The 27,797-nt window shown below is 41.2% G+C and overlaps 1 protein-coding gene across 45 annotated transcripts in view; it reads right to left on the bottom strand.

Annotated features, from left to right (window-relative positions):
• Positions 1-27,797, bottom strand: part of RIMS1 (regulating synaptic membrane exocytosis 1) — a 490,129-nt gene that overhangs the window by 254,030 nt on the left and 208,302 nt on the right. For all 45 annotated transcript variants that reach the window (XM_043510483.1, XM_043510486.1, XM_043510457.1 and 42 more), the window contains 2 exons: positions 24,980-25,323; positions 17,663-18,528 (listed from right to left, as the gene is read on the bottom strand). In XM_043510483.1, the coding sequence (XP_043366418.1) occupies positions 17,663-18,528; positions 24,980-25,323 (1,210 nt within the window). The remainder of the gene's footprint in view (positions 1-17,662; positions 18,529-24,979; positions 25,324-27,797) is intronic.

The raw sequence follows: 27,797 nt of genomic DNA, 5'->3' as shown, positions 1-27,797 counted from the left end.
AAAGTATGTGAGAAAAACATATCCCAAAGCACTCTACTAACTACCATGGAATATATACAGGAATCATTTCATGCCCCACAAAAACAAACACGCCCCCATAACACTTTGGGATTAAACTGCTGCTCTTTCATAATACACAGCAACATTTTACAACTGTTTAGGACAAGAAGTGAAGAAGCATACCATATTAAATTGCACCAGTATATTGGAAGGCAAGACTAAAGTTACCCAAAATGGAATTTAAAAGTACCAGAGGCTCTTTGAAAATGGTCAAGAACTTGGTTTTACATCTCATCTGAAATTATGATACTTTGAACAGTATGTTGCCTGCTAACACTGTACTTTGACATTAGATAAGTACTGACAGAGTTAAAACCTACCATGTACTTACTCAGCAATCCCACTTCCTGATATACTCTGACTTTTTCCTGGAGTTATCCAACCTAAACACTGACTGACCTTATTTATGTAGCTTGGGAAATGAACTAGACTGTCTCTCCATCAAGAGGTACCAAGGAGCAAAATAATACATTATATTAAACAAATATATGATACATTACTTTTATTCTTTAGTTCATTGTGGACCAGATTCTATTATTAGACTTAGCATACAGTAGTTAGGATGATTATTGTCAATACACTAAATTACTGTAATTCACAGAAACAACGCCTTCAGAAATTAATATAATATACAAAAGCCATCGTCTGATTCTCTGTTATTTTGGAATGAACTCTTATTAGTTTTGAGGATTGAGATGGCAGACAGATGCATATAATACTCCTGTTCCCTATACATGCAACAACTTCCCCACATGGTATCTCCCACAGAGTCTTGGGACAGTGCCACACAGGTAGCTGATTCCCTCTTCTGCAAAGCAGGGAAAGATCTATGAATTGACCAGGAAACTGCCTAGCAAATGGCCATCAGGTAACTCAGAAAACAAACATACTGAAGTAAGCCAATAACTAATTTATTCTTCTCCTCTATAGGTTTTTAATTTTTCCCCTCAGGAGGAAAGCTACTTGACACTGAAGAGAAAGTACAGATTTGAATATCAGTGCCAAAACCTAAACCTGTTTTCTCCAGTGAGTGAGTTTATATATGTTGTACAGAGCTACTGCAGTTGTGCCGCATCAGTAAATACTGTGTATTTCTGTACTTATCTTTCACAGCTCATCTCTTCCTCTAAACTTGCAGATCAAAAGGAAAACCATAAGTCATTAGTGGCAGTTCATGGCTCTTTTACATTGAATATACAAAATGTATGTGCACTTTAGTACAGCATGTACCGAGAGGAGGGATTGACTTGTGGTTATGGAATTGCACTGGAACTAAGTTATCTGGATGTTAATCCTGGCTCAAAAGTGCTGAACACCCACAGTTAGGTCCAGATTTTCCAAAAAACTCAGCTCCCATATAGGCAAATGATGGAAATGGTCAGATGTTTAAAAGTGCTCAATACCCAAGAGCTCCCAGTGGTACCTTTTAATTCTAATTTAAGTTTAAGAGAAGCTGCTGGATGTTGAACAATTTTGAAAATCTAACCATTTTGTGTAGGATCTTAAACAAGGCAAGATCTTTTGAAAATCTAGCCACTTACACAGGTGGAAAAATGGGAGCTGTTGGGTGCTGATCTTTTTTTAAGAATGTGGCCTTTAATATCTTTATGCCTCAGTTTCCCAAATGTATAATGGGCATTATAATAGTTCCCTACCTCATAGGGGAATTTTGGTGATACAATCATTTTATTAAGTGCTCACACACTATAGTGATGAACACCATAGAAATATCCATAAAAAAAACAGAAAAGCTACAGAGGGGAGATCTTGATAATACAAAAACATCTTCAGATCTTGCCAACTTCCTTAGAAATGCAGGAAAGAGAACTCATAGCTAAAAGGGTGCAAGACAACCTGTTCCCCTGTGTCTCTTTTTATGGATGAAAGTTTACATATTTTTCTCCTTTATGAGAACAGATTGTTTTTGCAAAAGTTTGCACTGGAAATGGAAGGTCACACATGATAGTTTCACGTTACAATTGCAGCAGTACAGAATGACCATGCTGTGTTATATTTTTAATTACTGCATTAGAATTTACTCACCAAAATGCTTCAACACCACTGTACTGGCCTCAGTGAGGTTCTTAATTACCTCCAGCCCAAGCTTATAGATGAGTGCAAGAAGTTTATTACAGCTGCATGCAGTGTGGAGGTAATTGGTGTCATAGCTTTATATGTTAGGTATAAGGTAACCCAAAAGCAGGGGTAAGTGGCTATTGCAGGTATCAGCTCGAGATGGAGGGACTGCATCAGCAGAGTCATAGTCTGGTAGGTGGAGCCAGTCCCAAGTACCTGTCCCAGTGGCTGATGTGGACTCAAATTACTTCCTTGTTTTAGGGAGAGGGGTGACATGGACGTGTTCCTACATGCTTTGGAAATGAGGTGTGAATTGAACAAGGTGGGGAAGCGGGCATGGTATGGTACCTCACTCCTCTAGTGGCTGGGTCAAAAGCCTTGGTCATTTTTACCCTTGTGGGAAAGAGGAATATAAAGATTGTGATTGATGTAAACAAGCTTTGTTGCAAAAGTTTAAACTGACCCCCTGGAGCACAAGAGAAGGTTTTTGAGGAATTCAGAAAAAAAGAGGATATTATGGTGAGGTGTCAATTCAAATTAGGTCTTATGTAAGGAAATGGAAACTGTTTGGAGGGCTACCAAGGTCAATGAGGCCTGCAAGTTAATGGGTACACAATAACTCTATAAACTCTCAAATATCAGAGGGGTAGCCATGTTAGTCTGGATCTGTAAAAGCAGCAAAGAGTCCTGTGGCACCTTATAGGCTAACAGACATATTGGAGCATAAGCTTTCATGGGTGAATACCCACTTCTTCAGATGCATGTAGTGGAAATTTCCAGAGGCAGGTATAAATATGCAAGCAAGAATCAGGTTAGGGATAACGAGGTTAGTTCAATCAGGGAGGATGAGGCCCTTTTCTAGCAGTTGAGGTGTGAACACCAAGGGAGGAGAAACTGCTTTTGTAGTTGGCTAGCCATTCACAGTCTTTGTTTAATCGTGAGCTCATGGTGTCAAATTTGCAAATGAACTGAAGCTCAGCAGTTTCTCTTTGAAGTCTGGTCCTGAAGTTTTTTTGCTGCAGGATGGCTACCTTTAAATCCACTATTGTGTGTCCAGGGAGACTGAAGTGGTCTCCTACAGGGTTTTGTATATTGCCATTACTAATATCAGATTTGTGTCCATTTATCCTTTTACATAGGGACTGTCCCATTTGGCCGATGTACATAGCAGAGGGGCATTGCTGGCATATGATGGCATATATTACATTGGTGGACGTGCAGGTGAATGAACTAGTGATGGTGTGGCTGATCTGGTTAGGTCCTGTGATGGTGTCACTGGTGTAGATATGTAGGCAGAGTTGGCAGAGGTTTGTTGCATGGATTGGTTCCTGAGTTAGAGTTACTATGGTGCGGTGTGTTGTTGATGATGAGAATTTGCTTCAGGTTGGCGGGTTGTCTGTGGCGAGGACTGGCCAGCCTCCCAAGGCCTGTGAAAGTGTGGAATCGTTGTACAGAATGGGTTGTAGATCACTGATGATGCATTGGAAAGGTTTTACCTGAGGACTGTATGTGATGGCCAGTGGCGTTCTGTTGGTTTCTTTCTTGGGCTTGTCTCACAGCAGGAGGCTTCTGGGTATACATCTGGCTCTGTTGATCTGTTTCCTTATTTCCTCGTGCGGGTATCATAGTTTTGAGAATGCTTGGTGAAGATCTTGTAGATGTTGGTTTCTGTCTGAGGGGTTGGAGCAAATGCGGTTGGACCACAGCACTTGGCTGTAGACAATGAATCATGGGGTTGTCCGAGATGGAAGCTGGAAGTGTGAAGGTCGGCATAGCAGTCGGTGGGTTTTCAGTATAGGATGGTGTTAATGTGACCTCACTTATTTGCACTGTGGTGTCTAGGAAGTGGACCTCCCGTGTAGATTGGTCCAGGCTGAGGTTGATGGTGGGGTGGAAGCTGTTGAAACTGTGGTGGAATTCTTCCAGGGTTTCCATCCCATGGGTCCAGATGACGAAGATGTCATCAATGTAGAGTAGGTAGAGTAGGGGCATGAGTGGACAAGAGCTGAGGAAGCATTGTTTCAGGTCAGCCATAAAAATGTTGGCATATTGTGGGGCCATGCGAGTGCCCATAGTGGTGCCACTGGTCTGGAGGTATATATTGTCACCAAATTTGAAATAATTGTGTGTGAGGATAAAGTCGCAGAGCTCAGCAACCAGTTGTGCTGTGGCATCATCAGGGATACTGTTCCTGACAGCTTGTATTCCATCTGTGTGTGAGATGTTTGTGTAGAGAGACTCTACAACCATGGTGGCTAGGATGGTGTTTTCTGGAAGATCACCAATGTATTGTAGTTTTCTCAGGAAATCAGTGGTGTCATGGAGATAGCTGGGAGTGCTGGTGGCATAGGGTCTGAGTAGAGAGTTCACATATTCAGACCGTCTTTCAGTGAGGGTGCCAATGCCCAAGATGATGGGGTGTCCAGTATTTCCGAGTTTGTGGATCTTGGATAGTAGATAGAATAGCTCCAGTCAGGGCTCTAAGGGTATCAGAGGAGTGAAGATTTGGAATAGCCTTCCAAGGGAAGCAGTGGGGACAAAAGAGCTATCTGGCTTTAAGAGTCTACTGGATAAGTTTATGGAGGAGATGGTATGATGAGATAATGTGATTTTGGTAATTAACTGATCTTTAAATATTCAGGGTAAATAGGCCTAATCCCCTGAGATGGGATATTAGATGGATGTGATCTGAGTTACCCAGGAAAGAATTTTCTGTAGTATCTGGCTAGTGAATCTTGCCCATATGCTCAGGGTTTAGCTGATCGCCATATTTGGGGTCGGGAAGGAATTTTCCTCCACGGCAGATTGGAGAGGCCCTGGAGGTTTTTCACCTTCCTCTGTAGCATGGGGCATGGGTCACTTGAGGGAGGATTCTCTGCTCCTTGAAGTCTTTAAACCACAGTTTGAGGACTTCAATAGCTCAAACATAGGTGAGGTTTTTCGTAAGAGTGGGTGGGTGAGATTCTGTGGCCTGCGTTGTGCAGGAGGTCGGACTAGATGATGAGAATGGTCTCTTCTGACCTTAGTATCTATGAATCTATGATTTGTTCCTGTGTTAGTGTAAGGTCTGTCCTGAGTCGATGGTGCACCCCAACTTGAAATCATGGTTAACAGACAAAAATCCCTGAGATGTAACGATAGCTGAGAAATGGTCCGATCAAGATGAATAGTTGACCTGGGTTTTATAGAAAATCCAATATGGATGGAATGGGATCAGAGGACAGGGATCAGGCCTAAAATGAGAACCACACCCTGGGAGGGAGGGAAAACACGTCCACGAAGCCCTGGGATGAGTGGGGAGAAGCAGTGTGTCATATGTGGCCAGCAAAGTCATTTTGCCTGAGGAGGCCCACGGTGCCCACTGAGTCGCAGTGCAGTGCTGGAAAGGCCAGCTGCACCCCACCTCACTGAGTTAACTGGGTGACTGCACCTCTGGATGAAGAGTCACACAGCAAATTTGCCAATGGTATATAACATTCATACAGAACCATTCACACCCTGTACCACTGCATGCATGTCGTGCTGCACCCTCTCAGGTGTAGAAGATCCATCTGATCGCTAATGAGGATGGAAGGTGGTGGTTAATGGGGAGACATTTGCTGGATGGAAAGACACTGGGACTGCTAAAACTATAGTTAAGCCTCATGTCATGAAATCCCATCAAATATTCCCAGGGTGTGAAATGTGGGTTAAGGTCCCTGGTGTCAAAGCCTTTGCCCTACTGTACAGACCCAGGAAGTCTCAGGGGTGCTGGGTGTAAATGTACTGTTAGATATCCATATCCTTTGCTTTTGGGAAATGATGTTATAGCGTTGAAAACAGAAGGGGTAAATGAGGTAAATGGCAAGCCAGAGTCTGAGCAAAAATGCAAGCAGAACAGTTTATAGAGGGTAGGGGTTGATGTTCCCCTGTCAGTGTCCAAGAGGAGTCAGTTACCTCCCCATCTTATGCAGACAAATATTTGAGGACGGGGGGGAGGGGGGTTAGATAGCCTCTTTCTCTGGAGAAGAAACAAGACTTGAAGGGAAATTCTCTGGGTTCTAAAGCTTAGATCACGGAATTAAGTTTTCTGCCAACCCTTAAAAGGGAAACTGAGGAAGAACAGAGCAGGGTGATAGCAGGGCTTCCACCCAAAAGTAACGACATCCATGCAGCTGTGGTGCATTGCCAAATCTGTGGCATCCACCCCAGGGTGGGTAATGCCCAAGTAGAAGGTAAGGTGGCTGCCTGGGAGATGACACAGGTAACTATAGGCAGGAAAGAGGGGAAATATCTTTCCACAGTCTGATTGCCTGATGTCTGTGAAAGTGTAACGGACTCTGAATTGGATCGGAGAAGGAATTCTGCTCACCTTAATTCAGTGGGTGAGGAAAAAAGGCCACCCCAATGGGGAGGGGAATCAACATTACTGCTCCTCCCACCAGACAAGCAGTGGTGAGGCCACTGGAATCCCCAGGTCCCAGCCTCAAGGGAGGTGGAGCAGAGACAGGAATTTGACTATTGGTGAGGTTTGAAGCCTTTCCCTTGACCGATTCTTCTGCTGTTAAAAGCAGTGAATGGTTGAGAGCAATAGCACAGGGAGGCAGCCCTGACATATTTCTCCCTTTGGTCCATGGAATGGCTGCTTGTAATATTCCTAGGGGAATGAGGAATCTCAATCTATCATTGAGGCAGCTGACATCTTGGGGAAGCAAGGGACACCACATTCCCTAGAAACCACAGGGAAAGTTGAATGGGAGAATCATGTCTTAAGTTTATACCAAGTGGTTTGAGGGTTCAAGGATAAGAAGGGGTGTGTGAAAGCTCAGTCTCATAACTTTCTCAAGTTAAAATTACACAGGATGGTTGTTAAATTACTGCATATAGATTTTTAAAGGATGTAAAATGGCTTGCTAGCCAAATGTTTCTTTTCTGAAAAGGTGAAATTGTTAAAGGTAATGGCAAAACTGCCATCCAGGGAATAAACCTGTCCAGGCAATAGCCAATGGGCTCCCTTCAGGTGCCAGTCAGCAGCTTAGTTACACCCACTTATGTGGGAGGGAAATATGACAGACTGACAATTTACTGCAGTATCCTGAATGAACTTCACTGAATTAAGTTAAACCTTTTTAATTAGGTTAAATACCTCTGGGGTCCATTGTATTAAAAATGCATTTGTAACTTTTCCAGAAGAACGACTAATGCAATCTCAAGAAAGTAATAGGAACTTTAAAGAGCTTTTTGGAACAGTACATGTAAAGTGGATTTCCTAGGAAGTACCCCTGGTAAGGGGAATGCAAATAACCACTTTGAATCCACCCTTCTGAAGCTATGCTCAGAAGAGAAAAATCCATTGTCCACTAATTACCTGTTCCTAGAAACTCCAGATCAAAGACTCCTGAACTGTATAAAGGGTGGACTAAACATGTCAGCTTGTTCTGATCTGAAGCTGTGATGTACTTGTGACCACAAAGGAAACTCCTTGGTTAGAGGATTGAAGGACTGCTCCTGCAAGAACCCAGGTTAGTGTAGGGGTGAACACTGGTAAACTTATTAGAATGCATGAAGCTTCTTCTATTGTCTGTAATAAGTTTTCTCCGTAGTCTCCCTAGCCTCTGGTTACCTGAAGCTGGGAATGGGTGACAAGAGATGGATCACTTGATGATTACCTGTTCTGTTCATTCCCTCTCAAGCACCTGGCACTGGCCACAGTCGGAAGACAGGATACTATGCTAGACAGACCTTTGGTCTGACCCACTATGGTCGTTCTTATGTTCTTATTGCTTTTATCTTACAAATAAAATAGGCTTGCATAAAAAGAGCTGCGTGGTACCTTATAACTGTTGACAATAATTCTTTTAACAGTTTGTGAAGAGAAAGCAAGTGAGTGTATGGGCAGGCTGTCTCTGCTAGGAATAACACAGTGTAGGTGGGGAACTGTGCGATCTGGAAATACCTGGTCAGAAGGGAGTGAAATGTAGTTCTCCACCCATGAAAGGCAATGGCTGAGTAGCTGGAAGCCTGAGAGCGGGTTACCTAGCTGGATCACTGAAGGGAAATACAGGTGCAGTTGCGCTGAACTGTGACAGGTATATGCCGTAAATTCCACTGATATAACATTCAGTGGGCATAAGAAGGGAGTAACTTACTCACAGAGGACATGGGAGGAGGTATCGCAGGAAAGCAACTAAAAGAAAGGTATATGATAGAGCATGACTTATCTTATTCCTGTTAGGTTTTTTCTTCTTTTCAACACCTCCAGCAGCGAGTTATGCTAATCCTGAACACACACTGAATGCAAAATAGGGGCTAGCCACACTTCTTTACCACTTAAATATCTTTTATGACCAATCTATGTCCAACTTGTAAGTAACTGACTTATGCCCAGAGACTTCCATGGGACCTATCACAGCTCTAAAGTTTGATCCATAGTTCACTTATGAACGATAAAGTCATTATTGCTTTCAGGAATCCTATATCTGAGTTAAATAGGAAATTATTGTGCTCAGATGTAGCAGCAATTCATATCCATTTATTATCCACCAACTTCTAAGTAAATGGGAATAGCATAAAATATGTAAAAAAAAAGTAATAACACTGACAGACCGGCCAACCTGGGTATGACCCACCACAACTTAACAAGAGGCATTGAAATGTAATCAAGACAATCTACTTGTATGTGAATTGCAAAAAGATGTACTAGACTAACAATTGTCAACTTGTTTATTTGCAGTATCAGAAATTAAGGGTAGATGCTAAATGTATTTGTCTGTGTTTACCAATATCTTGTTAGAATATAACCAATTAATGTAACCAGATTAGTTTGTAGATGCTAATTCCCTTTCATGTCTTAATTGCCTTATATTATACATGCAGATAGTTCAGTTAACCTTAGATGTAAGATGCTGCAGGAAACTAATAGTATGATCTACATTGTCTTCATCTTAATTATCTATGCTATAATGAAGTACTGGCTAATGGCTATAGCTCACAAAAGCTTATGCTCAAATAAATCTGTTAATCTCTAAGGTGCCACAAGTACTCCTTTTCCTTTTGCGAATACAGACTAACCCGGCTGCTACTCTGAAACCTACTTTATCTGTGTATGCATAGGAAACAGAAGACTAGCTTCAAAGCAACGGTCCACAAACAAAATGCACTGCCTATTCTTCCTTGGGGGAAGGTCCAGCTGTGACAAAAGGCTTGTCAGCTTGCTAGAGAGCTACAAAAGGGAAGACCGGGGTCTGATCCTGCCATCTCTAGTCTGCTTAAACTTTGAACAGAGAAAGTATAAGTCATAAGACAGAGATCTGCCAAATAATGATTTGAAATAACCTGAAAAATACTTGGAAAGACTTTAATAGACTTTACATTTAATCTGTCTTTAGATTCTGACCTGTTGGAATAATTCCAGAGAGACTTTTACAGGCCAGCAGTTTATACCATCTCTGCTATGAAGCTGACCTAAGGACTTTTTACATATTGGTATGTATATTGATCTTTTTAACCATTTGCAATTTTCTTTTCCCTTTTATTAATAAACCTTTCATTTTAGTTACTAAAGGATTGGCATCAGAGTGATTATTGGGTAAGATCTGAGACACATACTGACCTGGGGATAAGTGCCTGGTCCTTTGTGATTGGTGAACCTCACATATAGTGAATCAGATTTTCAGTAACCTTTCATTATATTAGACTTGGCTGTGTAGATGGAAATCAAAGGCTGGAATGCTTAAAGGGAACTGTGTTTGGCTTCTTGGTAACCAGTGTGGTATTATTAGGGTGACCAGACGATCTGATAAAATTGAGACTGTGCCGATATTTAGTTGTTTGTCCTGCATCCCGTCCCGATGTGTAGTCAGGACGCAATTTGTCCCGACATTTTGCTTCAGCGGCACTCCAGCTTTTTTTTTTTTTTTTGCTTGGGGCGGCAAAAAACCTAGAGCCAGCCCTGGTGAGGGGGTGAGCCTGTGGCTTACCCCCTGACATGTCCCGATATTTTCTTCTTGTCATCTGCTCACCCTAGGTATTATAGAAAAGCTGTTTTGTTACTGGCTTGGTGAATCTAATTACAGAATAAACCACCAGTTTGGGGCATTGTCTGCCCTATTCCCTGCAGTCTGCCCTAAGCGGAGCATTTTCAGTTTGGCCCATCCAGGCAACTGGTCACAAAAGCAAACATAATGAATATTAAAGGAATAAAGAAGAAAGGAGTGGTGGTACCAGTGATTGTAAATAGGATGAAATTCAATAAGGACAAATGCAAAGTATTCCACTTAGGAAGGAAAAATCAGTTGCATGCATACAAAATGGGAAATGACTGCCTAGGAAGCAGTACTGTGGAAGGGATCTGGGGGTCAGAGTGGATCACAAGCTAAATATGAATCAACAGTGTAACACTGCTGCAAAAAAAGCAAACATCATTCTGGGATGTATTAGCAGAAGTATTGTAAGCAAGACAGGAGAAGTAATTCTTCTGCTCTACTCCGCACTGATTAGTCCTCAACTGGAGTATTGTATCCAATTCTGGGCGACACATTTCAAGAAAGATGTGGACAAACTGGAGAAAGTTCAGAGAAGAGCAACAAAAATGATTAAAGGTCAAGAAAATATGACCTATGAAGGAAGATTGAAAAAATTGGGTTTGTTCAGTCTGGAGAAGAGAAGACTGAGAGGGGACATGATAACAGTTTTAAAGTACATAAAAGGTTGTTACAAGAAGGAGGGAGAAAAATTGTTCTTCTTAACCTCTGAGGATAGGACAAGAAGCAATGGACTTAAACTGCAGCAAGGGCTGTTTAGGTTGGACATTAGGAAAAACTTCCTAACTCTCAGGGTGGTTAAGCACTGGAATAAATTGCTTAGGGCAGTTGTCGAATTTCCATCATTGGGGATTTTTAAGAGCAGGTTGGACAAATACCTGTCAGGGATGGTCTAGATAATACTTAGTCCTGCCTGGAGTGCAGGGGACTGAACTAGATGATCTCTCGAGGTCCCTTGCAGTTCTATGGTTCTATGATTGCAAAGGGAGAAATGGTGGCAACCATCATCATAGGCAGAGTAAATAAATTGCAATGATTTGTACAATGTTGCTTCTTCTCTAGCTCAAAATTCATAATCTAGGGAGCTTATTCTTTTCTATTTAACTCTCCATTACATTCTTTTCTCTTTTTTCACGTTTGGCTCCTCTAGTGCTCTGCACAGAGTTTACCTCCAGAAGCTAACACATGCCAAAATGCAACTTGTCATGTCTATATTAGAGTTTAGAACACGTTAGTTAAAATGTGTAAGTTGCAGCCTGCTTCCTGAGCCCAAGAAGGACTAATACCATGCCCAAAGTCTGTTCTGGCCCTTCCTTCAGGGAACAGTTTTATTCTTCAAACATAAAACTCACAAAGTGACACCAAAACAAAGCTATTCCCCTGTACCTTGTATCTCTCTGCCTGCTCCAGAGACAACCATTAATGCCACTTTGCTTCCTGTATCTCCTCCCTTCTGAGATCTCTCAGCCTTTATAGGAATCACCTGACCCCTTCCTAGCTGAGTCTGATAATCAAACTGGACTGGTTGGACATAGGCCCCAGGCCTTTAAAGAGTCAGACCACACTGTTACCAAATATGGTAGCAAACACATTTTTCAAAAAAATCTTCTATTCCAATTTACACAAGTCCAGAATGGCTTCATCTCTTCACCTTTCATACACTGATGTTTTTCATTTGGACAATTTACACTGTGCAGTGTACCACCTGGTTCTCTTTTGGCCCATTGGTTATTTATCTATTGCATATAGTGTCACGTACTTGGAGAAATAATCTCCAGTAGGGGTTTAATTTATGTTTGGCCTGTTATGGGAATCTATGTACACTTACACACACACTCTTCTCATACTGGATTCAAATGATTTAAGTGGGGAAATTAAATCTATCAGATCTTTTTTGCTATCAGTCCAATTAACACTCACTACATTTGCCTGAAAAAAATGAACAGCCTTCTCAACTACTCTCTTTCTTTCAGTTTGTTGAACACTGTAACAAGGAAAAAAGCCTCGTGTTTTTGAGTCTCAGAACATTCCCAAGTAGTCATTGCTTTCTTTTCTTATTCTAGGCTATCTCCATTGATTTCCTTTTAAAAATTCTGCCAACAAACTGACAATAAGTTGGGATGACTTCTCTGGACATTATTAAATAATTCTTTCCAAAAACGACTTACTCCTAAAATATTAAAAATACTTCTAAAGAGAGTTTGGGGGTGCTTTGGAATGAATCAAAATCCCCACAAATGGCAGGTATTTTCAAAATATGTCCCCAAGGACGATATCTCCCCTCTCTCTGCAAAGTGCTTATCCCCGTCCCGTCTTCAAATGACACAACTTGACCATTGTTCTGAATCAATATACATATGGAGTAGTTTTCAAGAACAAAGTATAAATATTTCTAGCAAAGGCTGGCTTAATGTGTTTGTCATGTGATACTGCCTGCTTCTTACGATTGCAAGGAAGCCTTTTATCTTTTAAACAGTAAAATGATTCCAAGGTTCCTCACAGCTCCTCTGTAAGCAAACACACCAAACACTTGGTTTTTAACCGGGGCAAATGTTTGTCAAAATATTAACATCAGATCAGTAGCTTCCTTCCTCTATTTCACATCTCTCCCAGATATTTTGCAAATACAGAACTCGTCTTATTGTCATTCTGTTTTATTTTTTTTCACAAACATTTAAAGGAGAGTACAAAAAACTATCATGATTACACGTTCAAAATGCTTACATGTACTGTCGCTCAGGTGACGATTTATTTATGTTGGCATTCATTTCTTGTTTGCATTAACTTTAATAGCTTGGTTTTTATTTGTAAGGCCATTCAAGCTCTAGGTTTTATTTGCATGATTTGTTATACTTTTATATCCCTGCTTATATTATTTTGGATCCAGATTACTTATTGAGCTCATATTTAGATGAGGTGATGGAGTCCAGAGCATTTTTGATTTACAAACCCAAGCTTTACAACTAATCTCCTTAGGAGGCCAAATATGCAATTTCTCTCCCAGCTTTTGGGCAAATGCTAGAGGAAAGGTTGGTAAAATTCTGTCGTGTAACAGCGCGCTTTGTTAAACACACAGCCCCAGATTCTGATCTTAGTTACACTAATACAAATTAATTCTGGAGTGTTATTCTAGATTTACACTCACATAAATATGGTCCATGAGTTTTACTATAACAGTTTTATCATTTTGCTATTGATATTTCAGATGTCCAGTAATTATCTCCATTACAATTTAAAGCATAAAAATTTTGCTCATGAATGATTATGAGATTTTGCTCATGAGTGACTCTTTGAAAGAAAAGAGTTCCCAATGTTCCCAATGCTACACAGTTTGGTGTTAATCCCAAATGTAACAATAGATACGCTGTCATAGCAATATGGGGTTTGGAAAGCTATAGGGCCTGTTAGTTACGCTTCAGACATTTTTAACCTTTGCAAATAAACTGGCCTTGAAGTGCCACAAACTTCTAAGGGCCCTGCCTGAGGACTCACCATAAGGTACGTCCAGAGAATTTGTTTGAAAATTTGTTAAGATAACAGCAAAACTAACAATATAAATTTATCACTGACTTTTAAGTGAAAGGGTTTAATTGCTTTATTTAACCATCACTTCATAAATCCGGCTTTGAGGGAATTGATTTAACAAACATATTCTATTGAACAGAAATTAATACTCAAGAGTGTGTGTGTGTGTGTGTGTGTGCGCGTGCATGCATGTGTGTGCATACGCATATTTAAAAATCTCATGCTGCACCAATAACTGAAGATTCCCTCTCTGGAAGATTTCAGAATAGCAGCCGTGTTAGTCTGTATTCACAAAAAGAAAAGGAGTACTTGTGGCACCTTAGAGACTAACACATTTATTAGAGCATAATGCCACAAGTACTCCTTTTCTCTCTGGAAGAGTCATTGTTAAAGACAAGCTAAAACCAATGACTCAAAGACCCCTTACTTTTGAGAGTACTTGAATCCAGGTCTACTTCTTTCTACATCTGTCTGGTACTTCTCTTTATAATTTATAATTGATGGAACCAAAACTTTGAATCTGGAACTTGGGGGAAGTTTGGTCCTGATGCAAAGTTTGCAGCTTGAACCCATTTTTATTTATTTGTTATTTTTCTAGTTTTATTCATGATCAATTATTTTTTAAATAAGTAAAAGGGACGTAAATTTTTTTTGCCTCTTCACTTTTATTTATAAAGTGATGTGACACATTTTTCGTATTTTTAGAAGTAGAATCCTTGAACATGGACAAACATCAGATTAAATATGGTGAATAGGCACATATAACCTCCAATAATACAAATGAGTTTTTGGTGGATGCATCAAGTGTAACACACACTTCATAAAGTTAAATGAACAAGCAAAAGTATTCTTCAGCTATTGCTGGAATTGCTTTGGCCTCTTCATTTTCTCCTTCTGCACCCTTCTTCTCCACAAGAACAGCTTTAACAATCATTCCTATGCTGATGATTCACAAATCTACCTCTTTCTTTACTGACAAGCTTTCTCCTCCTTCATCCAATATAGTATCTCTCTTTCTGACATCTTTTATAGATATCCAGTCATCATCCTAAACATAACATAGCCAAAACTGAGCTCTTTATCTGCCCCCGAAGCCCTCCTCTATCCTTCCTTTCTCCGTCCCTGTGGACAACACCACTATCCTTCCAGTCACATAGGCCATGAACTCTGTGTCCGTCTTTGCCACAGCTCTATCACCAGAATCATATATTCAGACCATTGCTAAATCTTGCTGCTTTTTCTTACACATCTCTATAAGATGGATTTTCTTCTCTGTCTACACAACAAAAGCTCTTCTCCAACCCATCATCATTTCATGCTTTAACTATGGCAACCTCCTCTTTACAGAACTTAACTACTACTTGCTCTCCTCAAGTATGTTCAGAATGCGGCTGTTAAAATCGGCTTCTTGGTTCATCATTCTGATCACATCATCTCCTCTTTGGGTCCCTCCACTGGCTCTCTCTTCACCTCTGCATCAAATATAAGCTCTTTTAAGGCTCCCACTCTATCAAGCTGATCAAGTAATCTATTGTGACACCTGCCTCACTCTGGTAGAATTCCCAGCCCTTACCACCTACTTGTCAGCTTCTACCTTAAACACCTCCATGCTTTCTCTAACCTTACCATTTATGCATGGAAAAAATCTCCCTGATAAAATCCAAACAGCTACTTTCTGATCCTCCATCAAATCCCTTTTGAAGACTAACGTCTGCCACTATACATAGAAAACCTATCTTGCTGATAATAAAAAGCCAGGTGATAAGTTGTGACTATTCACACCTCTTTCATTTTTTCCCTTTCCCTACTCCCTTCGTCTCTAATCCTGCCCCCACTTAAAAAAATACAATAAAGTATAAATTTTTAACAAATTAATTACATTGACAGATTAATTTGCTTGTATTTTCTATTTCCATTGCTAAGTGACTTGAGTCAATTACTTGCATGTTTTATGAGTCACTTGATTGACTGTAGATTCCTATAGGTGAAACCATTTTGTATTTTAATTATGGCACTTATCACCATGCTGAAAAGCCATAAATTACATTTCAGTTAACATTAAAGGTTCTCCAGTTTTGAGGCAATTCAATCATCAAACCACCTTATTCCTGGACTTCCCCTACTGAAGACCTACATAATTTTGCCTTACTGAATATGTTACAATGGTTGTGAGACAAGGTGGGTGAGGTAATATCTTTTATTGGACCAACTTCTGTTGGTGAAAGAGACAACCTTTCGAGCTATGCAGAGCTCTTCCTCAGGTCTGGGAAATGTATTCCGAGCATCACAGCCACATAAAAGGTCAATCAGATGGCTTAGCATAAATTTAGCACATATTTTAAGGTATCGTTCAAGAATATATGTTAAATACTATTACTAAACTATCTGTTTGACCTTTTTTTAGCTGTGATACTCTGAGTACCTTTCCCAGATCTGAGGAAGAGCTCTATGTAGCTCAAAAGTTTGTCTATCACCAACAGAAGTTGGTCCAAAAAATATATCACCTCACCCACCTTGTCTCTCTAATATCCTGGGACCAACACAGCTCCAACAACATTACAATGCTTGTCTTATTTTTCCAGAAGTTATAAAATCTTATGCATAATTACAAGTTTAAAGTTTTTTCATGTATATAATACTTTACACAATCCTTCTTTCTTTACTTAATGTGGGAAGAAAAAGGTAACTAAAACTACATAATCCCAAAGATATAGCTTCTAAACATATATACCATGATTAGCCTGTATATTTTCTTTAACTCCTGCCTGAGACTGGGACATTGGGGAAAATATGATCTATAATTAATTAAAAAGGCAAATGGCAAGTATTTGATGCAGAAAAACAAACGGCATTATGACAGGTGAAGGATGGAAGGGTGTCCTGTTTTATCTCCATAAAATGAGCATGTGAGGGATATCAGAAGGAAAAGCATGTCAGGTAAACACACACAAACACACTGGAATCAAGCATATGTTCAGGAAACAAAGTCAAGACTTAAAGTCAATGCAGACAACCCATTGTCATTGTGACTGTAAAACACCCACAGGCAACTTCAAAATGACAAAAATAAATAATTAAGCAGTCTAAAAAGCCAAATACTACCTCTAGAGGTCCTCACAGAGTCCCATTAATGCCATTTAAAGACAAGTTGTGGTAACAATGAGATGGAGTCAGCGCTTTGTCACAGCCTTTTCTGATTATTCCTACTACTACTAGTTTATCATTCATGTATTTCTACTTGTGTACATTTTTTACTCAAGCAGAAACATTTTATTAAAAAACACAAAATGTATTGCTTATTAGCGCTCAGTGTTACCATAAATAGATAAAGGAAAATTGAAATGACAGGATGAAAACATTTTTTGTTTCGTTCTGGAGCATATTCACTAAAGAGACAAAATTTGGCAGACCCCTTATTTCTCCCCCAAATAATATCTCCACCCATAAATATTTTATCATTTTTGACAGTGTATTATGGCAGATTCTCGATATTTTATTAAAGTTAATAGAATTTTGTTTATTCTTATTCTGAGATTAACCAAGATGTTTTGTGAAGATCTGACATTTTATTATGATGAGTTCTGAATGTTTGTGGAACTAACTTTTCATGCCATTTGTTCCATTCACTGAAAACCGTTTCACATTTTGAAAAATAAGATGAAGTGGTAAGTAAAGGGGAACAGAAACCACAGAGAAGAGTATAAACCAAAAGCCCTCAACTTGTAATTGTTACATGAAAGAGGAGAGGGAAGGAAGGAGAAAAATCACTAGCTGATGTTAACTTTGGACTATCTCAACTCAGAATGCAAAAGAAAAAAGTAATACACCCAATTCAATGGGTATATTCAACCTCTCCCAGGTGAAAATGCTATGGGGAAAAAAAAGTAAGGGGGAAACAAGAGAAAGATGAAGGTGACAGCAGACTATGTACAAAATGTTTTTCACACACAACATGTATATAATATATGTAAAGCTCTTACCTTTTTCACTGACACTTTCACTTTCTATTTCCACATCTTCACAGCTAGTATATTCTGGTGTTGATGCCCCTTCTTCTTCTGAGCTACTGACCGACATCTGCCTTTTCTTTCCACCTCTTTTTGATCTATGAGGCTTTGGAGGGGATGGCCGCACTGATTCTGACTGGTCAGAACTAAGGGAATCATTCCTTAGCATGGTCTCCATTTTCTCCCGCTTTGCTTTTCGCATGAGAATAGCAGAACTAGGATCAAGGCGACTTTGTTTTTTAAAGGAATCATGGTTCTTCGATTCTAGGCGTTCTGTAGGAACTGGACTATGTCTGGGAGTTGGTGGACTATGATTAGCTAATTGTTTAGAAACAGAAATTCTTACATCACCTGGTCTTTCTATAGAGTATGATCTCTGAGTTTCCATAAGAGATTTTCTGTCCTGAGTTCCCTGTAACTGTGAGCGTTTTCCTAATTTATTCTCAGGTACCTCTGCTTCCTCCACTTCTGTATGTGCCAAAGCTACATCACTGTGTCTTCTTTCATGCCTTGCTTTAGAAACTTTTGCATGCATACGCATCTGTTGTTCCTCAGGATGTGGCTTCACAGGATACCTTGCCAGATTTGGGTCACTCCTATACCGAGTGTGATACTCATCTTCTTTCCTTTGTTTTTCCTCATCAGCTACCTTGCCTTCCTCAGGTTTTTCCCCTAGGTAGTCCTGTGACCTTCCTTTCTCCAGCCTTCTGCTTTCATGCCTTTCTTTACGTTCCCTGTCGTCTGCTTGTCCTTGTTGAAGTGAAGACTTTGGCACACGTTTACGCTCACTTTTTAGACCTACTTTTCCATTTTGTTCTGAAATCAATGCGGTCTTCTTCCTACCATGGAAAGAAGTAAAACAGTGTGACAATTCTAATCATAAAAAAAGCAAACAATGGAGCCAAAGGGTACTAGATCTGTCTAAACTGTAGTTTAGAAAAAGCTAAGTAAGCTGTGGAAAAGAACATAGAAAGATATTTCCCCTATTTCACAACTTGTCTTTTCAACATTGTTTCCTTCCCTTTCCAAGAGGAAATTATTCCCAGAGTGAAAACTATAAAGTTTTACATTCTATAACCTATAACTGATGCATAAACTCATAAAGAATGTTAATATAACATGGCTGAACAAACAAAGCAATCATTTACAAAAAAATTAAAAACCAAATGCATCATTGCTGGAATTGCAGCGGGATAATAGAGTGATGGCATATTTTTCTTACCATTTTTTTAAGTGATCAGCTATGCGGGGTGGTGTGGCATGATCACCTATCCACATCCCATTTCAAGCACATCAGTATTATATATGTAAAGACCAGGAAATGGGATCTTTCATATATGCAGTGACATAAAGAGAATCAATATGCATATGTGAAGAAGTTCAACAAAAGGAGTCTATCCAAAGACAAAATTTGATCTATCTTGCTTTATTTTACTTAACCCTAAAGAAAATAAGTAACCATTTCACATAAATCTACAGATTAAGAACATCAAAATAGGCCTTTTGGATTAGTGGAATTTCCATTTTTGGTAATGAGAAAGTACAACACATTTTAATGCATTATTTTATATATAGCCCGAATGTACAACAAAATGAAACTGCCTGAAAATTATGCTTTTTTATTTTGAGGATATTTCAATCCTAGTCCTTCTTCACTTGGCAAACTGTAGTTGGATTTCTGATTCAAATGTATTTCTTCTCGGATCTCCCAATCATAAATAGATTTACCATTTTTTTACTGTACCCAATATAAATCCAGGATGCATACTTTGGAAAACATTTTGGAGAGTCTGTGTCTGAAAAGTTTATGTGAATATCCAATAAATCTGTCCTGGGACCATGTAGTGGAGTGGTCACCCTGCTCCGGCCCTGAAGGGGTTAAAGTAGTCCTGGAGAGGGCTGTGGCACAGCTAGGCTGATTGGAGAAGCAGCCACAGCTGGGGCCATGCCCCAATCAGGGCCCAGCTGGCCCTTAAAAGAGGGCTGTGGGCCAGAAGCTGAAGGAGTCTCACTCTAGCCCTCGAGTGGGAAGGACTAGCTGCCTGGAAGCAAGGAACATGAGGTGGAGCAGTGCTGGGGAATAGGGCGAGGGAGCTGTGGAGCTCCAGCCTGGTAAAACCCCAGGCTGCAGGCCTTGGTGAAGGCCTACAAAGATACTGGGGCTGCAGAGGGGCAGCCTGAGGATAGGCAAAGGCAGCAGGGCCTGACCCCATTGCCAATTATGAGTGGCCATTACAGACTGCAGTCTGCCCCAGTGAGTGGGGGCTAGATGATGACTCTCAGTAGCCACTGAGGCAAAATGGGTTTAGAGGGTTGGGGGTTCCCCTGGGAGGGGAGACCCAGAGTGTGAGGATACTGCTGGGGCAGAAACCCAGGGTAAAGGGCTCGGGGTCCAGGAGGGACACAGGACCAGTGGCAGGCAAGACACTGGCCTGCAGAGGGTGCTCCAGGCTGGAAAAAGCTAATTCCTGGGACAACCAGCAGGAGGCACTGTGCCAGTGAGTCATCACCCTGCTACAGACCACCATCTCAAGAAGAAGAAAGAACTAGTACAAGACTGTGGCAAATAGCTGACACTATTATGGGGGTCCCATGCTTTCCCTTCATGTGATGGGTCAGGACGCCACCTTTTTCCCCTGTTCTTGGACTTGAGGGTTTTTCTTGGTCCTCTGTGCCTGGGGAGTCCCTCTGCTTTGTTTGAGCAGGGTTTCCCTTCCCCTGGTACTCTGATCCTCTGGTCAACAACAGTACTCCTCCAAACTACAGTCAGATCTCCTGCTGGGGTTTTTATTAGGTCTCTGGCTTTAATTGACTCCAAGTGCTCTAATTAATCTGTAGTAACCACTCCTCAGTCCACAGGGAATAAGACTGTGATCATCCTGGGGCTTATATATCTCCCATCTATCACTCTCCTGCTGCCCTCTGTCCCGGCTATATCACAAGACATGGCATGCTTGAAGGGAATGATGATCAGAATGATTTATGATATATTATACGTTTGGCACTCAAAATATTCATGATGCTTTATAGGCATATAATAAAAGAGAATATAAACTCTTCAGGATAGGTACCCATGTGTCTCATTCCACAATCCTTACTTCCATCTAGTAACACTTCCTGACAAATAGTCCCACTGGCTTCTTCCAAGCTTTAACAGGATAACTCAGACACAAATACTAGAAGAAAGGCAACATTTTAAAATGTCATAACCTTTAACAATTTAGTCCTATTATATTCCCATCTGCCCCCTTGCTTTCTATGTATTTTTCTCTTATTAGAAAGTGTAAATTATATATAACCATATGATTCCTATCTTTACTAACTTCTCCCTTTTTCCTTCCTCTAAATCGACCATATTCACCAACTGCTTTACAGTCCAATTATATATTATCTTTAACATTCTACTTCACTCCTTTTCCTGACACTAACTCCAACATAATCCTCTCATCTTCTCTTACTGTTTACCGTACGACAATTATCTCTCCCCTTAGCAGATAAACAGGGCTTAGAATGTTGGTTCAGCAGATATCAGAAAAGACAAAGTACTCTTCTCACTGCCCCCCATCTCAAATCTTGATGGGGAGGGGTGGGAGCAGGGGACAGGCACACCTAGGAGGTGATACTGGGGCTTCTCCCCTAAATGACTGAGTGGATACACTTGCAAGGACTAGCGGCATAACCAGCTATGACTCTATGGTCCCCTTCAGAGACCTCAAGGCTCACTTTCACATTCTAGCTCCACTCCATTGTTGCTACTGTCTCTCTATGCATGTGTATTGAGATAACATCTCCAGCTGTTGGGTTTCCAAAAAACATAAAAAGCGGGTATGATTAGATAGTACAAGCCTTCTTGGAAGCAGAGATATTTGATGTAAACCACAGAATTACTGTTAGCTCCAAGGAGCATTTATTAATTCAATCAATGTTTAAAAGCATTTAAGAATAGATCTGCTGTGATAATTTGGATATGGATGGCCTACTCAAATTGCGAGCTCAGTTGATAGAAAGTGGGTGAAGTTCATAAAACGTTACAATGACCTGAAACAATTAATGCTGATAGAAACAGGTACAAAAGGGAGACTGAAAGACTGGATTATTTCAAAGAACAAGGGCTACAAATGTAATAAGTTTCAGAGTAGCAGCCGTGTTAGTCTGTATTCACAAAAAGAAAAGGAGTACTTGTGGCACCTTAGAGACTAACAAATTTATTTGAGCATAAGCTTTCGTGAGCTACAGCTCACTCCATCGGATGCATTCGGTGCCAAATACAATGGGGAGGTTTATATACACACACAGAGAACATGAAACAATGGGTTTTATCATACACACTGTAAGGAGAGTGATCACTTAAGATGAGCTATTACCAGGAAGGAGGGGGGAAAGGAGGAAAACCTTTTGTAGTGATAATCAAGGTGGGCCATTTCCAGCGGTTAACAAGAATGTCTGAGGAACAGTGGGGGGTGTGGTGGGGGGAGAAATAACCCTGGGAAATAGTTTTACTTTATGTAATGATTCATCCACTCCCAGTCTCTATTCAAGCCTAAGTTAATTGTATCCAGTTTGCAAATTAATTCCAATTCAGCAGTCTCTCGTTGGAGTCTGTTTTTGAAGTTTTTTTGTTGAAGGATAGCCACTCTCAGGTCTGTAATCGTGTGACCGGAGAGATTGAAGTGTTCTCCGACTGGTTTTTGAATGTTATAATTCTTGACGTCTGATCTGTGTCCATTTATTGTGTGTATGATAAAACCCATTACAGTGTGTATGATAAAACCCATTGTTTCATGTTCTCTGTGTGTGTATATAAATCTCCCCACTGTATTTTCCACCGAATGCATCCAATGAAGTGAGCTGTATCTCACGAAAGCTTATGTTCAAATAAATTTGTTAGTCTCTAAGGTGCCTTTTTTTTTTTAAAGCAAATGAGGGACAGATGTAATCAGTGATGAGCTGCCAAAATCTTAACAACCGGTTCCCTATAAAAAGTTTTGATTTAAGGGATGAGCCCCAGTATGTATTGTGACAAAGCTCTGTCCTTGCCTCCATGGGTCCCACGTTTCCTGGCGGATTTCACTAGCCTCAGAGGCTCACTGTGACTCTGCACATAACCCTTCTCTCTCTAGAGACAAGGGTTACAGTTTACTGAGCCATTTTCATCATAAGCCAGCGAGGGAGGTGAGGAGAAGTTATCCTTCCTTGCACAGTCTCTGTTGTCTCCCAGTCTCAGTGATTAATCAGGGGCAAAGGTGGGGGAGGGGGGAGCCTGGGCCCACCCTCTATTCCGGGCTCCAGCCCAGGGACCTTAATAGTATCAGCTATGGTAGCTGACCTTTTAGAAACATGACATGTACAATTCCCTGGACTACTTCCCCCACAGCAGCCCTCACTTCCTCAAGCTCCACTTCACCCTTACCTCAGGGCCTCCTTCCTTGTGCCTGATATGGTGTGTACTACTCAGCCTCTCCAACAGCACAACTTCCTCCCACAGCTCCTGACATGCACACCCACCTGACTAACTGGGAGGCTTTTAACTAGTTTCAGCCAACCCCTGATTGGCTTCAGGTGTCCCAATCAACCTAGCCTTCTCCCTGCCTTCTGCAAAGTTCTTAATTGGCCCCAGGTGTCTTAATTGACCTGGAGCAGCTGCCTTTTCACTTATCCTGGTACCAGGGATCGGCTCAGCCTGGAGCTAATATATCTATCTCCCACTACTTTTCTATAGCCATCTGGCCTTGCCTTGTCACAGTATTCTTTGTACCAACAGGGTTACCATACGTCTGTATTATACCGGGAGGAATTTTTAAAATTTAAAAATTCCTCCTGGATGGCGATTTAAGAACCAAAAAGCCTGACCTGTCCGGGAAAATACGGATGTATGTTAACCCTGCCTAAAGTTTTTTTTTAAAAGATGGGCATGAACTAGAAATGAGCTCCATTTCACATGTGTGGGTCCCCGCCACTCCCTGGGGGTGTGCTATGGTGACCAGATGTCCCGATTTTATAGGGACAGTCCCGATTTTGGGGTCTTTTTCTTATATAGGCTCCTATTACCCCCCATCCCCTGTGCTGATTTTTCACACTTACTGTCTGTAACCATAGGGTGTGCTCATGTGTGGGTCCCAGCTCCTCCCTGCCCCCCTCATTGAAGCAGGTGTGCAGGGTTACTGCCCTGGGAACTGCAGGGCACCAGTGGACATGGGGCCAGCTGCAGACAGGGGCATGGGGCAGGGCTAGCTGGAGGCAAGGGGTGCAGGGCTGTCTTCGGGTAGGGCAGGGGGTGCGGAGCTGGCTGGAGAAAGGAGGGTGCGGGGTTGGCTGGAGGCAAGGGGGTGTAGGGCTGACTGAAGGTAGGGGCTGGCTGCAGGTAAGGCAAGGGGTTGCAGGGCTGACTGGAGACAGGGGCTGGCTGCGGGCAGGGCAGGGGGTGCGGCAGGGGCTGGCTGCAGGCAGGGAGTGTGGGGGTGGCTGGAGGCAGGGGCTGGCTGTGGGCAGCGCAGGGGGTGCGGCAGGGGCTGGCTGCGGGCAGGAGGTGCGGGGGTGGCTGTAGGCAGGGCAGGGGGTGCGACAGGGGCTGGCTGTGGGCAGGAGGTGCGGGGTGGCTGGAGGCAGGGGCTGGTTGTGGCAGGGGAGGGGATGCGGCAGGAGCTGGCTGCGGGCAGGGGGTGTGGGGATGGCTGCAGGCAGGGCAGGGGGTGGCTGGAGGCAGGGGCTGGCTGCAGGCAGGGTGCAGGAGGTGGCTGGAGGCAGGGGCTGGCTGCAGGCAGGGGGTACAGGGGTGGCTGCAGGCAGGGGGCGCGGGGGTGGCTGGAGGCAGGGCAGGGGGTGGCCGGAGGTAGGGGCTGGCTGCGGGCAGGGGGTGCGGGGGTGGCTGGAGGCAGGGGCTGTGGGAAGGGTGGTGGGTGCCCACAGGGAGAACAGCAGGATGCAGCCCAGGCCCAGCAGAGCAGCCGGGGACCCACCAGGCAGCAGCGGGAGCCCCAGGGCCAAGGTCGGGGAAGCAGCAGCAACAGGGCTCGTGCCTAGGACCAGGCGGCAACCCACATGGCTCCCGCAGCGCAGCGCCCCCGGCGGCCGGAGGAGGAATTACATCACTTCCCGGCCGGAGCCCATCAAAACCTCAGCACCCCCTGCTGGGAAGCAGGTTAACAACCGGTTCTAAAACTGCTTCAAAATTTAACAACCAGCTCCAGTTCCCCACTGGCTGTAATTTCCTAGAAATACACTGTTGTGTAACACTGCTTAACTAGCAATTCAAATGATATGGATATGTAAAGATGAACTAGGAAGTATTACCTCTCTCTCGGGGGTTCACTTCTAGACCTTGATGAAGCTTGCTTTTGTTCCAGGCCCATAGCTTGCTGTAATAATTCTGCTCCTTTCCTCCTGTCAGACTGCACGCTGGAAGAAGAGATTTCCCGTGATGAGGCAGCTGCTGTACTTAAGGGAGTCTGAGATCTGGAACGCTCCTGAAGCCTTGCTTTCTTTTCTCTAGGTGCATCAGAACTTCCACCAGTAGCTGTATCACTCAGTGCTCCATCCTGACTGCTTGGCGGCTGTGGACCACTTCCAAAAAACCATGCTCCAGACTTTGTTAGGATTTCTTGTTGCTTTCGACATAAATTACATACCCACATAACCTAGTTGAAGATAAAAAGATCTGTGTAAGTATCCTCTAAACTCTAATATATTTCCTTGTTTTATAAGTGATGAAACATAGTATTTTTTAATTGGATGAAGTTTGTGCTCATGACAGTGCTCATAGTATGCTCACAAAAGTGTGACTCACTCTACTAGCTAGGGCCAAGCTACACAGCAGGCAGGTCCATCCACAATATTCTGTCAATATATCTCAATATTAACCTGTTATCTCAGTGCTGGGCCTCTTTTGAGTAAAGTCTGACAAAATGGTGTGGAGGGGTTATGCAGGTTGTTGGTGTTTAGTTAATTTTTTAGTGCTGACAAACATTAGAATGGGATTATCAAACTAATGTTCACTGGTGATGTGACCTGAGATGAACTTGAACTCAGGATTGTAAAACTCAAGTCAGTTAACGTCTCCCTTCTAATCATTACTATGAACTATTAAAGAAATAGGTATTGTTACAGTATTTCTCCTTAATATTTTCTTCCCACATAACATCATCAAATCTCAGGCAGTTTTTCAAAATGAATTAATTACGTACTGTGAATACTTTCAACTACACCAAATACAACTACTTACCAATGTTGTAAACTCCAGGCCTAAAGAAATATACTGATATGTAACTAAATACAATAATGAAATGAAAAATTGTTTACAGTATTTTAAGAAACCAGAAAGTCTTCTTTATTGGATAAAGATAAAAGATCAAACATCTGCGTCATTGAGAAATGACCATGTGCTAGATCTCTCAGTTACATCTAAAAAAAGGCCAAGCTTCCAGACCCTGGTGGTCACCATTAAACTGTGTAGATAGATGGGTTATTTTTGTCCTCCAGCAGCACTGGGAAACCACAGCACACACAATAAGGCCAGTCTCTAGGCACAAGTGTTTTATAGGGAATGAGGACCAGCAGGTACTGTAAGAAAAGATGGTAAGAGAAAAATGAGAGCTGAATGGGGAAAGTAAAGTGAATACAAATATAAAAAACAAAGCAATAATTAGGAAAAGAAGAGGATCCTTTGAAGAAAGAAGACTGACGTGGAAAAGGGGAGAATAGGGAAGATAGACAGTTTCATCAGAAATAGAAAGAAAAATGGGGAAAAGAAATTATGGAAACCAATTACAGAAGCAAAAAATAAAAGTTATGCAAGTTTAATAACAACTAGAATAGAAGCATAAATGAAGTTGTGAAACAAGAAAGAAATGACATGAGAGAAAGTGAACAATATTTTTCAAATATTGTCTGTGGGTAAAAGTACAGATACACCACACAATATTTAACATAAAAAGGATTTGAAGAAACAATAATAATTTTTCAGGAAAAATTGCAGAATGGAAGAGATTTTTGGCTGTGACAATACCAAGAACTGAGGAAAAGTTCTTTGCATACCAGCAACAAAGGCATTTCATATAGCACAAAGAAAAAGAATCTTCAGGCATTTTATACAGTAAGCATAATTCAGATTTGTTAAAAGGATCCTAAAATGGGTTATCACTTTAGATCATAAAGAATACATCAGAACTTACAAATAGCATGTAAGTTCTACACCAGTTGACTAAACTGTCAGGAAAAAAATATCAAACTCTCCTTTTATCCACAGCCATATCTATAATGTGCCTGTACACAGCATCAGAAATAGGCTATTTTTTCCCTCGCAAGGAAGATATTAAAATATTTTTAATTACTTCAAAAAAGAATCTAATCAAAAGTTACAATTACTCCAGCAGTGGTGCAAACATACACTGTGTTAAAAATAGAAACAATCTTCAACAGATAATAGGAATGGCAGATTCTCCTTTAAAATAAATGCTAGACATTTTTAAAACCTGCCCTTGATATTATAATGTCTTATTTTCTTCTCCTGGGATATTTTGATTTTGAAATAGACTGGAGGAACTGAATATGCGTGTGGTCATGCAAAATAAGTTTAAAATTTTAATTTTAGATAGATTAACCAGGAAGAAACATTTTAAAATGTGTATATAAACTCGAATGTGATTGCTAACCGACCAGGCAGTAGCCACCTGGGTATAAATATATATATGTCTCGCTCTCTCGCTCTCTGGTATACGGTCATTAGCCAAAAGCCATTAAATCAATAGCTCACAGAAAGGTTTAAAAAGCTGTTGTGCAAAAGCTGATAAGGACTGGAGTTTCTTTAAATCCAGTATTCGTTAACATGTTAACTTATATCTTCAGAAAAATCTGGCAAATTTCATAATAAAATGCAATTTTTTGCAAAATTCTTTCAAGTTCTTAATGTTATTTTGTTAAGGATATGAGGATATAATCAAAATGCAAAACAAATTATTTTGTAGATAACTAGAATAAGATGGAAATTGTATAAGGATATAATCAAAATGCAAAACAAATTATTTTGTAGATAACTAGAATAAGATGGAAATTGTATAAGGATATAATCAAAATGCAAAACAAATTATTTTGTAGATAACTAGAATAAGATGGA

Source organism: Dermochelys coriacea, chromosome 3 (genome assembly GCF_009764565.3).
Source record: "Dermochelys coriacea isolate rDerCor1 chromosome 3, rDerCor1.pri.v4, whole genome shotgun sequence".
Lineage (NCBI taxonomy): Eukaryota > Metazoa > Chordata > Testudines > Dermochelyidae > Dermochelys > Dermochelys coriacea.
The sequence above is the reverse complement of the archived record's forward strand: the minus strand, read 5'-3'. Positions and strand labels throughout refer to the sequence as shown.